This window comes from Chlorocebus sabaeus, chromosome 15, assembly GCF_047675955.1.
Source record: "Chlorocebus sabaeus isolate Y175 chromosome 15, mChlSab1.0.hap1, whole genome shotgun sequence".
Classification (NCBI taxonomy): domain Eukaryota; kingdom Metazoa; phylum Chordata; class Mammalia; order Primates; family Cercopithecidae; genus Chlorocebus; species Chlorocebus sabaeus.
In genome coordinates, this window is record NC_132918.1 from 4,725,410 (window position 1) to 4,739,554 (window position 14,145).

Sequence of the window (14,145 nt, forward strand, 5' to 3'; positions counted from 1 at the left end):
AAATTCACAGCCCACAAATCTGTTAATGGAAACATTCTCAACTTTTTTCCTGATTTTTTACAATGTATTTGTTGTTTATAAATGTCCCTTTAGAAGGTATCGTGACTATGAAACCAGATACCCGGATTTTAATTCCACCCCTACCCCACAGATAGTTACGAGCCTTACAACTACAGCATGTCTTGGTAATTTTAGGAACGTTACTTAAATTCACTTAGCCCCCCTATCTTCATCTGTAAAATGTAGAAAATGCCCATTATCTCACTGTGTTGCTAAGAGGAATAAATGAGTAAAGTAAGATAATGCACCAAGGAACCAATTCAGTGTCCCTTGAATAGTATTAAGTGCTCATCACAAACTAATCTATAGATTACATTCATATATACATTTAAAAAAACAGCAGAGATGGTGAGAGACATGATGGACAGTGTAACAAATGTAATCTACTTTGACTCCATAAAGATATTTATCAAACTCTTATTACTATCTTCGCACATTCGTTTTTGTTTTTTTTTTTTTGAGATGGAGTTTCACTCTTGTTGCCCAGGCTGGAGTGCAATGGCACGATCTCAGCTCATAGCAACCTCCACCTCCCGGGTTCAAGCTATTCTCCTGCCTCAGCCTCCCAAGTAGCTGGGATCACAGGCATGTGTCAACACACCCGGCTAATTTTGTACTTTTAGTAGAGACGGGGTTTCTCCATGTTAGTCAGGTTGGTCTCGAACTCCCGATCTTACGTGATCCACCCACCTCAGCCTCCCAAAGTGCTGGGATTACAGGCTGAGCCACCGTGGCTGGCCACTCCTCTTCATACAATCTATCCTTATAGTACCATTTTAACAAACTTGCTGTTATATAATCTAGACTAAATTCAGAAAAGGTAGACTTTCTGTGGAAAGAAGAAAGCAGTCTTATTGAAGAGGTTTCTCCTGCTAGAGTAACTAACATTCTGTAGTCCAGAAAATTCTGGACAATTCTGGGAAATGATATTTGAGCAAAATAAACATAAAACCTCTTCAAAACACTTAAATTCCATGGATACATGTAAAGAACAAAATGACCTGGACGGAAGGTGAAAAAGAGAGCCACTCCAGATTACTCTTGATTTCATGAATTTAGAAGGAAAAATTCTATTCTCCTCCTCCTCTCTGAAGTCTCCTTTGTTTACAGTTGGAAAAAGTTATTAAATTAACAGTATATCTAATTTCATTTCAAAGTCATATAAAGGTATATTTGATTAGTACTGTCAAATTTGTGTTTTAAAAAAATTGCAGTGGGTCTTAATAATGGTTACCCTGGCAAGAAATATGAAATGAGACTATCACCTTTCTTATAAACTTCACTGAGTCACAAAGAGTTTTGCCTATGAAAAATTAGAAAATCATCAAATGGCACAAATGCAAGGAATTATTGTTTATGACAGTAATATAGCTTACCAATTAATTTAGATAACTTGAAGGCCAAATATCACAAACAGCACATCTATCTAGCATTGCCCTGAATTATATCTGTACCTTTTGTTAGTATGTCTTTCAAAGTACACTTTGCTTAGAGTAGATCTCCTCAGCATATTCTGGACTTAAGAATAACATGCTGAATAGCAAAGAAAAGTCACAAATAATGTACAAAGTCTGTAATAGCCCTAAAATCTAAATTTGAACATACTTCCAAGAATTTCTGTTAACTCTTTCCATATACCAAAATTAGCCCAATCTTCTATTTCTTTACCCTCAATTAGTTTTAATTAGTTCTAAAGACTATCGAAGAAGGAAATACCTACATCCTAGCAGGAATCCAATTTAATTGTGTGTGTGGAACTCTACCTTTATTGGCCAATATTCACTATTCTTTAATGCTACTCTTTTCTTATCCTTTTTTTTTTTTTGACAGAGTCTCACTCCGTCACCCAGGTTGGCACCATCTCGGTTCACTGCAGCCTCTGCCTCCTGTGTTCAAGCAATTCTCTTGCCTCAGTCTCCCAAGTAGGTGGGATTACAGGCATATGTCACCACACCTGGCTAATTTTTGTATTTTTAGTAGAGATGGGTTTCACTACGTTGGCCAGGCTGGTCTTGAACTCCTGACTTCAAATGATCCGCCCACCTTGGCCTCCCAAAGTGCTGGGATTACAAACCTGAGCCACTACATCTGGCCTTTTCTTATCCTTTATTCACACTAAAATATTCTCTAGGATCAAGGGAGAAAAGATCTAATCAGGAAACATTTTTCATCAATGATCATAAAACAACAGAAGCACTTTTACCTGACCTCCATCAAACCAACTCACAGAATTCAAGTTCTCCTTCCCTCTGTAAGGCTTACTGACTGAAGCCAGGGCATACTGAATCCCCATGGCTAGTTGGATATCTTCCAGAATGCTGATGCTTACTATGAGTCAGCTGTATTCATTCCCAAGCCTGCTCATGCCACTGTAATGTTACTGTACTTTAAAACTTAAACAGTAAATAAACTAATGAAACAGAGTGAAAAAGAAAGAGCTGTTGTTTCCATGAACATTAAATGGATGGTTTAGAAAAACTTGGTAAAGATGAGTTTCTTTACAAAACTGTCACAAAATAAGGTGTTCATAATATAACAGGATTTTGCATGCAATGATTGATTCACAGGTGCTTAAGCTTTTACCTCATTTTTAAAACTTAAAATGGCAAATTCTGCATGACCCATTAATGATAAAGTTTATGCCAAAAAAGATACTTCAGGACTCCAAGTGGCAAATACAAACTCAAAGAAAAAGTTTGGGACTACAACAAAAGATCAAGGAAAAATGAAAATTTATGTATTTTCAGTTAAAACATTGAAGGTATATATATACTTATAATTTTTCACAATTTCCCGCTTAACTAATTTTTCAATTAGCTGGTTTTTTTCCTATAAGCATTTCATAAGAGGACACTGACTATAATTGGTAGCATTCTTCTAACATTAAAAAGGCCAAAAGAAAAGAAATCATTCATGCAAACTAAAATTACTATACCTTTTCCTTTTGAATCCATGAAGAAAAGATCAAGAGAGAGAAAGAAAAGCAAGAAATCAGTTCAAAAGTTCGAAGAAAAGGCAGGTAAAAAATTTCAAGAATATACATGACAAGCTTTAGTTATCTGTGGGAATGATACTAAATGTGATTAAGTGATGTCTCTAGCATTTATGATTATGTTCAGCTATGGTTATGGGAAAAAAAATCCATAATACTCTCATTATAGCAAAGTAAGTAAATCCATGTTTAAGTGAGATAAATACAAAAACAATTTCAAAAAGATAATCTACTAAAGTACACTAACAACCAAAAAAAAAGAGGAAAACTATGGCCCCTAGGACGGGGAAACATCTTTATTAAGATTTGAACTTTTGAGACTCTGTATAAGGTAAGTACCAACATATTTTTTTAAAAGCTATATGCCTATAATTACTTAAGAAGAGGCAATAAACATCAGTCTTCAAGAAACTTATAATAGTTTCTATCTTAATGACCTGGGCCTCTGTTTCAAAGAGAAACATATAGTACTTAAACAAGTATAGCTCTTCCTGTTACACTTTCTCCTATGATCAACACAGATGTTTAACAGAGATGAGATCTAACCCAGGCCTCTAGACACTTTATAGTATTATTACTCTGCCATTTGTTCCCAGGCTTTCAAGCATATTTTAATCTATTTGTTAAAACACATTGTCCAAACATCTGATTCCTATAAACAGTAATGAGTAAAATTTATTAGCCACACTATTAATACCCAAAGCACAACCAGAATATTATGATTCTTTCTCAAAATGTTCACTTTGACATACTTTCTTGTCCATGAGACTGTAATGAAAGATTATTATTTTCTCATATCTACAGGAAAGCTGCTGGGTCTTTAAAAAAAAAATCAGGAAGCAGGCCCAAGGAAATTAAAGACAGTATCAAAAGACAATGTTGTCTTTTCCTCTGTTAGTTTTTGTTTGTAAAGTATTCATTTTAATTTGTTTGCAGTAAGCTATACTTGAGTTTGATTATAAGCAGTCACATATTCTTATAACATTGACAAGAAAGGGATGTTAAAGCAGATAGAGGTGAGAAAAGAGTACTGGTAAGTGGGAACAAAAAATTAATATGCAATTTGCTGACAAATATATGCATTATAATCTATTCTCCTTCACCTTAGTTCTTTTATTCTTTTCTTCTTATCTTAGAATTGGCCTCCTTTTCTCTCAGGATAGCAGAATTGCTTAGAATAGTGGAAATACACTTATATAGGATTCGGCATTCCTCAATGAACTTGGCTGAACTTGGCTCTGTGCATGTCACTTAACCTCTCTGGTCCTCAATAGCCTCAGAAGTAAAATAAGGGGACTGAACTAAACGACCTAAGATTCTTTCCCAAAATTCTATTTATCTAACATTAATTATGCCCCACAGGAAGACCACCATTCTGAACACCTGATAGGAGAGAAGGCTGATAGAACTTTTCTAGAGGGCCATTAGATAATACATATCAAAATTCTTAATGTTCATCTCCTAATCCAAGCAATTCCACTTTTAGGAATATCTGTCCTAAAAAAGTAATCATGGACACAGAAATGTAGTAACAAAGATGTTCATCACAATACTATACGTTTACAAACAACTTAAATGTCTTATAGTAGGAAATGATTAAGTAAATTAGGAAGAATCCATTTAATAGAATACTATGTAGCCGTTAAAAATGTTACAGACAAAATATATAACTTCATGGAAAGATATTCATTATCATGAAAAGCAGTTTACAAATTAACATGATCCCATTTGAGGATGTATAGATACATATATACAAGTACAGAAAAAAAAGACTAAAAGGTTACATACAAAAAATGTTAGGGATTATTCCCAGATGGCAGGATTTGGTATATCTTCAATTTTTTGCTCATCTATATTTTCTATATTTTCTACTACGAATATATATCAACTATCTAGGTTTTAAGTCTTTTTCAACCAATTCTAAATTCCTTCAAGGGAATTATAATTTTGTTTCTACTCTTCTGGTCCCCAAATAATAAAACTCTATTATTTAACTCAATTGCCTTTGAAAAGACTAGGTTTTACAATTACATTTTAAAAAGCTTTTGTCATAATACAAAAGTCATAATAGTAAGTCAAATCATTCAAAACCAACAGAAAATAACTAGTTATCCACTTACACGGTAAATAAGGATGCAAGGCCCCACAGAAGTCAAATTGTGGTTCTGCTATTAAGAATTCTCAGGTAATCCATATAAAATAGTCTGTAGATTCCTTACTAAATACAGTGTCATCAAGTCTTTCATTTAAGGGAGATGAAACAACTTAATATCCAGAAGAGAACACTAAAAACGACCCCTCAAAAAAACTAACAGTTTTTTATTATTTATTTATTTATTTATTTTGAGACGGAGTCTCACTCTGTTGCCCAGGCTGGAGCGCGGTGGCACAATCTCGGCTCACTGCAACCTCAGCCTCCTGGGTTCATGCGATTCTCCTGCCTCAGCCTCCCAAGTAGCTGGGATTACAGGCATCCGCCACCACACCCAGTTCATTTTTTTCAGTAGACACAGGGTTTCACCATGTTGGCCAGGCTGGTCTCGAACTCCTGACCTCAGATGATCCACCTGCCTCAGCCTCCCAAAGTGCTAGAATTACAGGCATGAGCCACCATGCCCGGCCACAAAAATCTAATAGTTTTTTAATTAAAAAAAAAAAAAAAATTCTATTCATACATTGAATTCAAAAACAAAGAAGGTTTAATGAAACTACAGTCATTTAGTCTCAGGTAGAAAAAAATGAGAAAAAACAACTATCTTCTACTATACAAATAAAACTAGTTCTCTTTCAACCAAGAAAGCAATGTGATTACAGGTCAAAAAAATTTCGGTTTAGAGCAATTTACATTGGAAATTTTTTAAAAAGCTTATTGTCAGTAAGAGCTCCTGAAAATTACTGAGAAAGCCTGTTTTCCGGAAGATCTTTTAGAATACCCATTACGGGAACGTGATTCAGAATCAAAAATTCCCACCACCAACAACCGGAGGCAGACAAGATGATAACCCAAGGTTCCCCTCAACTTTATTCTTTGTGTCTAGGTTTGCAAAGAGATCAATAGATACGACAGTTTATAAATTCATGAAGAAGAAAACAAACTTGCAATAAGCAGCAAAACAAAGCTATGAGTCAAATAATTTTTAGCTATAAAAATATTGACTGCTACTTTTCAAGTTTTTCTGGTTTTGTTCAAGAAAATCAAGTACACTATATAAACTGTGATTAAAGGACATTATAAAACCTAAAAGGACAATATTTAAAAGCAGGAAAGCACTTAAAAAATTTACCAAATATTAAAGCCAATCCATGAGATGTACCCACTGCTATCAGACTGGACACTGCCTGAAAACAAAAGAGAAGATTACATTTTAAGATACTACATTAAGAATCTTGAAATAATCAGAGTTGAATTTGTTGGCCTTCCTTCCACTAGGCACCAGATGACATACAAACTATTGTAAATAAGAAGAATTTCATCCAGGAGGCAAAACGGGAAATGAAACTCAGGACATTTTATTTCTGAGAATCCCTCTAAATTTACTCTAGGAGTAACACTATCAAAATATCATATGTTCAACATTATAGGCAATAACATGCCACTTAGCTTCCTCTAAAGCAACTTTCAAATAAAAAATCAGGGGTCCAGGCAAAGTAAGAGGCACTTATGCTACCCAACCAAGAGCTTCCTACAAGGCGTGGGGAAGAGATGAGAACACAATTCTCTAGTTTATCCACAGGAGCCTAAAGGCATCCAAAGTGTTGAAAACTCACCCACTTCCTTACCAAAGACTGACTAAAAGGAAAGCTAAAAAGGCACTGGAGGAAGACAAGAAGAGAGAGAACCAGTATGTTTTCAATATCCCCTAGTTCTCTACAATACTGCAGCAGGGTTCTATTTGGCGAGCCTGGCAACGGAATCCAGAGCTGTTAAATGTGCTATTTACCACAAAGTGATCCTATCAAATGATGCTTTCCACTCCTTATGGAAGGGGAGCCAAATCACAGAAGAAGTAAATTTACTTGGGCAGAGTGGTACCACAAACAAATAAACCCGGAGAAGGCTAATATTACTCCATTATCTGCTTCTCAAACAAAACCCTAAAAAGTAAAAAATTAGGAAAAAAGAAAGCACTCAACATGGACAAATGTTAAGTCTGATTACTGGTAGTAAAATGACTTATGAATTTATTACCATAATAACTTATGTAATATTTTGAACCATGTAATAATAAATCTAAGAAAACCCAATCAAATAAAAAGCTTACCTTTAAAAAGTTCAAGTATACTTACAATTGCTGTAGGCAAGCCAGCATCTACTTTGTCCTAAATGAAATTTTAAAGAAAGTATTTGAAAAATATTCTTATTTTTAAAACAGAAAATGGTATAAGGCTCTTGCTTTACATACACTTTGGTCCAAATCAATTTAGATTAGAGGTGGAACCTTTATTTTTGCCCCCATCTAAGAGAAATCACAAAAGCTATATATACCAACAAAATACAAAGGGCATGAAAGAGGATTGTTTTATTTTACTAAGTATATAAGTGCCTTTACGAAGTAAGATGCCTCAGGGAGGGTACTGATTATAACGGAAATGCAAAGGAAAAGAGGAAAGATGTCCCATTTTCTGTACTTGAATAAACTATAAGTACTATGGGGTCAAAACAGTAGGAGTACATAAAGATTTGAGAAAAGTAAACATGCTAAAGACGTTTCTACTACTAAGTAGGACTTTCCTATCTAGCAATTACCCAATAACCTCTAAATAAACCCCAACAGGGTATATTAAGTCAGTTCTCAAGCATAAGAAATTAAAACATAAAGAAGTGCTAGTCCCACCTCCCTACCGGTAACTACATGGCATTCAAAAAGTCACCTAACTTTTCTGAATATTAGTCTCCTCATCTGTTCAAAGAAATAGCAAATACCGCCCTATTTACCTCAGTGAGCTGTCCTGAGGATCAAATTAAATGTGAAGAATCAGATAAATATGGAAGAGTATCAATTCTATGCTTACATAGCTTTAAATAACCCTAAGAGTTTGTAGTGATACAGTACTGTAGTAGCAAAGAGCTTGCATATAGCAGCATCTATCCAACTTTGAGTGTATATATATCTGTGTGTCAAACATGCCTAACATAATGCTCGACAATTAAGAAGCATGTAATACATAGTTGATAAATGATTAATTTGCATCTAGACAGGGAAAAAGAGAAATGGGGCAGCAGATAAAGGTCATAAACTCTAGTAAGACCTCACTTAATGTTGTCAGTAAGTTCTTGAAAACTGTGACTTTAAGCAAAACAACTTAAACCAATTGTTTTTTCTTCATTAACATTATAACAAAACGACATTGAACAAAATGATGTTATTTGAAGGCCTATTCTACATTCAAAATAGAGCCTGAATAATGAAATCAGAAGTCGCCTGACTTCAAAAGCTAAAAAAACACAGATATTTGGAAGCATTGTAGAGATCACAGAATTTTAGTACTGGTGTCGCAATACCTAAGGGTAGTGGGTCTCAAAAGCTACAGTGCATGAGAATCGCCTGGGATGCCTGTATGCCTGGGATTCTGTAGGTCTGGGGTGAGCCCCAGGAATCTGCAATTTAATCAGTACCCTAGGAGATTGTTATACAGCGGACGCATTTTGAAAAAAACACTACAATAAGCTATCTCTAGTATTTTAAAGTTGATCGTAAAAATAATAAAGATCCTTTAAAAAAAAAAAAAAGTTACTTTGAATTATTTTAAAGTATGGTCACATGTCATACGACTTTGAAAAGGATCCCAAATTAAAAATCGAGCTTCACAACTGCAAAAATTTCATCTCTCCTAAGTGTTTTCCATGCATGAACCCCAAAACTGTGATCAAGGCCCAAAGCAGCCCTAATAACATCACTAACCACATGGCTGAAGGCGCTATTGAGCAATTATCCAGGGAGAAATATCCAAAAATATAACTAGCTTTACATGTTAATAAACCAACCATCACAGGAAAGCATGCAATTTAAATTGAGCTGGTAATCCAAAAATAGGAAGGCACCGTATGATGACTGTCACAGGAAAGGCAGTTTTCATTTTAACATACCAAAGGAGCTCAGCCATAGCAATGAAATAAAAACAGAATGCAAACACTCTGGGATTTATTAGAATTTCCCCTCCTCTTCAAGGGGAAGGAGAAACCCTTTTAAATAACAGATTTATCTAATCATTGTTCAGAGTCTGAGTTTTAGCTCAGTCTCCAATATTCAAAATATTTTTAAAACTGCACAGGTGGGTCAAATGACTGTTCTGGTTCATCTTGATTTTGAAAGGAATGAATTTCATCACCTACATAAGGATTAAATTCAGAAAACGTCATAGAAATGTAATCCTCAACAGGTGGTTCCCATTCTAGCAAATATGAGTTACTCTCCACCTAAAAGAGGAAAAACAATTGCCCAGATTTCCTCCATTGCTTGTTGAGCATCTCTCTATTTAAATTTACTTCGTGATATATGAGCTAGGTCAGGATACACCAATTGTTATAGTAAATACTTTTTTTTTTTTTTGGCATTTGCACTAAGGGCTTTTTCTGATAAACCTGAAAATTGAAATGCAATTGTGGTATCTTGTAATTCTGTATCAAACTCTCACCCTCGTGAAAAATCCAAACTTTTATTTCTTGTCCAACTTGGATATGCAAAATGCCGATTAAATGCCCCAAAAAGAACATAAAAACACATCAAACTTCCTGGAGTATAAATCTGTCATTATCATTATATACAGAATCTATACATTGTATTCAGAAAACCAAAACTGAAAGACTACATAAAACTACCGGCTGTGAGGTCAAAAGAAAAGTCTGATAGTGTCAAACGAAAAGTCTGCCATCTATGGACCATTAAATACTGTTTACGTTAACTCAGTGCTCTACATAATTTTCAAAAAAGGCCACAAATATTCTGTTCCAGCCATTTCACACATTCGCCACATTCACCAGTGCCACCTCCAGTTCACAACAGAGGCACTACACTTGAAGCCAGAAACCCCAGTTTTGAATAAATGCCTTGCTACCTCCTAACAGAATGATCTAAGACAAGTTACTATCACCTTTCTGGGCCTATCTTCTCATTTGTAAAATAGAAAACAGCTTTACCTACTTTCCAAGTTGTAAGAATAAAAGAAATAAGGGGCATGAAAATACTTTTGTGAATTATAAAAAAATCATTCAAGTTGTAAAAGATTCTGATCAATCATTTCTCCATATGAAAAGAGTAAAAAAAAAAAAAAAAACAAGCACAGAATCTCAACAAATACACAAGATGGCAACTAAACTGAAAAGGAATTTAAAGAAAAGGCAGATAGTATTTATTTTCGGCTTGCTGCCATATTTCATTTAGGCACAGCCTAGACTCTGAGCAGAACTTTATTTTCATGGCTGCACTAATTTCTATGTCAAGACGTGTAGCCATGTCACACAAAAACCATGAAAGCCAGATTCTATTTTTCTTAAGCCTCGGGCCAAGAGAAGTGCTGTATTTTGTTTTATGCTCATTCCTACTTTATTATGCCATTGCAGGTTACAAAGTTGAGGGGAAAAAACAAAATACTTACAGCTGCAGACACTATCTGGGCAGAAATTCCCTTCAAAAGTGAATGGCGCATAACTGATCCATGGAGTGAAAAAGAATCAGGTAATTTCTTCTTCCTAAAAATAAAGAAAAACATTTAAAACCAGACAAAAAAAGTGAAAAGGCGAGGTCCCAATGCTTTGAAAGAAAACACACACGCACAAAAAGCAGAAGACAACATTGTATGTTATTTGTTAGATCTGTTTTTAAAAGATGTATGAAGTATCTAACAATCCCACCTTAAAATGTATTAAACCCGCCTTGAACCTCAAAGAAGCATAAGCAGGAAAATGAATCAAATCACCATTCCTTTCTCACGATTCAAACTGCTCCATGCCCACCTTAGGAAATGCGACAGTAGGTTCCCATGTTCTCCAGAAGCCTGACTACAGAACACTCCTCCGGCCTGCAAGTCTACATTACCCTACTGCCTTCTTACCCTTGCTCACCTTTCCTGCGCTGCTGCTCCTCCTATGACCATCCTCTCATTCTTCAACCACTTCCTCAAATCCCCCCTCTACTCATCCTCATATAAAAAGTAACTTTTAAACTTTTACCCAACATTACTGAGCACCTACTCTGTATGACTAGAAGTATGCTCTGGGAATACAAAAATAAGAAAGTCACAGTTACTACTGTCAAGGATCTCATAGCTTAGAGAGGCTAAGAAGTAACTCTAAAGAATAAATGCTACACTAGAAATATGAATTACGTGCCATATAAATGCAAATGAAGAACAGTTTAATTCTGTTTATTTGGGGGACATTAGCGATAGCTATAGAAAAGAGATGACTAATTTGACCTTAATGGATGACCACGAGTCTGTCAGATAAAAAGCATGGGCAGAAATATGAAGATGTAAAGGTGTGCAGTGTGTCTGGGGTATACACACACAAAAGGTATGGACTAGGAGGGCTGAAGTACGAGTGCTTAGAGATTAGGTCAAAACAGTAAGCATGGCCCAGACTGAGGCCATGCAGAGGAGTTCTGACTTAATCTTGTAGGTGACAAGGTGACACCATATCTTTTTATTTATTTACTTATTTATTTATTTATTTAGAGATGGAGTTTCCCTCTGTCACCCAGGATGGAGTGCAGTGGCGCAATCTTGGCTCACTGCAAGCTCCGCCTCCCAGATTCATGCCATTCTCCTATCTCAGCCTCCCGCCGAGTAGCTGGGACTACAAGCGCCCGCCCCAACGCCCAGCTAATTTTTTGAATTTTTAGTAGACAGGGTTTCACCGTACTAGCCAGGATGGTCTTGATCTCCTGACCTCATGATCCGCCTGCCTCAGCCTCCCAAAGTGCTGGGATTACAGGCGTGAGAGACCACGCTCGGCCAATGATACCGTATCTTTTAAGCAGGTAGTAACCAGATCATCAAAAACATTTATCTATTTGAAGGACACATTGCTGAACAGGTTAACATAACGTCCTGTTCAGCAACGTCCCCTATCCCATAAGAGATAACCTAAATAAAAGAGCACTGACACAGGCAAAATTGAAGAAGAAAAACAGATCACTTTATCAATATTAAAGTTACACATGAATTCAATAATGTATTTATGATTCCTCCACTTCTCTTTCCTTTTCATATTCTCTCCAAGAACCTGGAAGGTGAAAAGCAGCCCAAATTTAAGTTATTTAGGTTTAGAAGTCCTTTTCCTGAAATTTTAATCATCTTTGTGATTCTCTGAACCCACTCCAAGAGAATGAAGGAAGGCCGATCTTAGAGATTGCAGATGACAGGGAGGTGCAGGAGGGTGCGCAGAACAGAAGGGTAGTGAACCAAGCTGCATGTTTCCACCACAGACACTGTGCCAGGTTTAATCTGTACTTCCTCCAAGGGCTCTCCTGCTTCCAGGAGTCCCTGGCTATCATTATGGCTTCCTACCGAAGTGGTCATACCTTCGGTATGACCTTCTTCCTTAATGGTGCCAAAATCTTCAAGATATTATATCCCTTCTACTTCCTATGCAAGGCTTCAACAGACCACATTGTACTTTAGAAAGTACAATCGAGTACAATATTTACATTTGAAACAATTAAATACTTCAGCTGTAAGCAAGTACGATTCACATGAATACCTACCTCTTTAAGTTGGTCCTGTCACCACTATCTGAGCTTGCCACAGATGAAGTATCATAGGAGTGAGAATCAATAGTATCAATGTTTAACAATGTAGGATCCTCAAGAACAAAAGACTCATCTTCATCATCAGTCTAAATTGGAAGAAGATAAATCAATACATTCAAAATCCAAATACTCTATGAAATAAGACAGGTATTGATGGGTTTCTCCAGAGCACACAAGTGCTTATTTCTGCCTTTCACCTCCATTCCATGCGTTCTTATTGCCCAGAAAGGCACCATACAGAATTATTGTATTAAATTCTAGATAGCTATTTCTTTCTACAAAGAAGTCACCCCAAAAACTTCTTTCTTGTAGCAGGAAGAAGCAGAAGCCGTTATGCAGACTACTGTTAGCTATAGAATATTTCTTAAAAATCAAGCTTTTACAGATGATTTGGCAGTTAACTAACAGCCAATGGCTCATTTGAAGAAAACAAACACCATCTGACTATAAATAGTCTACTATAAAAAAATATGACAAGCAGACAGCAGAAAGACATTCGGGTTGGAAACAGCTCAGAAAGACTCAGAGATTTCACAATACAGATTTTGTCCATGGGAAAAGTCGTAGTCCAAAATGTCTGGAGGATATAAGCAGAAGCTGGAGATGACCCTAGAAAGATAAGCTGGTACCCAAACCATAAAAAGCCTTATATTCCATTACACTAGATGGCAGCAGGGCCCATGTCTATCTTGTTCATCATTGTACCTCTAGTGCCTAGTATAATGCCTGACACATAACCAGTACTCATTTAATAAGTATTCAGTATACTATATATAGCAGGCAGTGGGAAGGCAACTGACATTTTTAAGAAGTGGAAAGACATGATGGGAACCAGGTTTTAGAAAGATAAGTGGGGCAGGATGAAGAATGGATGAGGGGGAACAAGAAGACTTTAAGGACCAGTAAGAGGGCCATTGCACTATCAAGGAGAAACAGGAGATCCCAACCTAAGAAGCTGCAGAAGAGGTCAACAGAGGGAATGATGAAACACATGACTGAGAAAAAATCAAACGTCTCTGGCTACCATTGAAATGGGGCATTGAGTAGGGGTACGGATGGGAGGAGAGGTAAGGGAGAAGTCAAAGAAGAGTACAAGGTTTCCAGCTTCTACAACTAGGCAAAGGGTGACTCTACTCACTCAAACTAGAAAGCAGACAAATGGCAGAGAAAGCAGGATGAGGTACTTGGCTTTGCACAAGTTGATTCTGGGTGACAAATATCAGAGAATGATGTCTCACCGTCTCTTTCAACTGCACTACCTTCTGCCTTACCATATCCAATCAATGTGCTTGAGAGATTAATGTCTACTCACTACCTCGACTCCACTCATTACAAGCTCCTACC

General features: G+C 36.3%; 1 protein-coding gene across 2 annotated transcripts in view; it reads right to left on the minus strand.

The window, feature by feature from the left end:
- VPS8 (VPS8 subunit of CORVET complex) overlaps positions 1 to 14,145 on the minus strand; it is a 251,664-nt gene that overhangs the window by 216,724 nt on the left and 20,795 nt on the right. For both annotated transcript variants that reach the window (XM_007971871.3, XM_073023385.1), the window contains exons 4-7: positions 12,757 to 12,887; positions 10,649 to 10,742; positions 7,340 to 7,372; positions 6,337 to 6,391 (exon numbers count right to left, since the gene is read on the minus strand). In XM_007971871.3, coding sequence (XP_007970062.3) covers positions 6,337 to 6,391; positions 7,340 to 7,372; positions 10,649 to 10,742; positions 12,757 to 12,887 — 313 coding nt within the window. The remainder of the gene's footprint in view (positions 1 to 6,336; positions 6,392 to 7,339; positions 7,373 to 10,648; positions 10,743 to 12,756; positions 12,888 to 14,145) is intronic.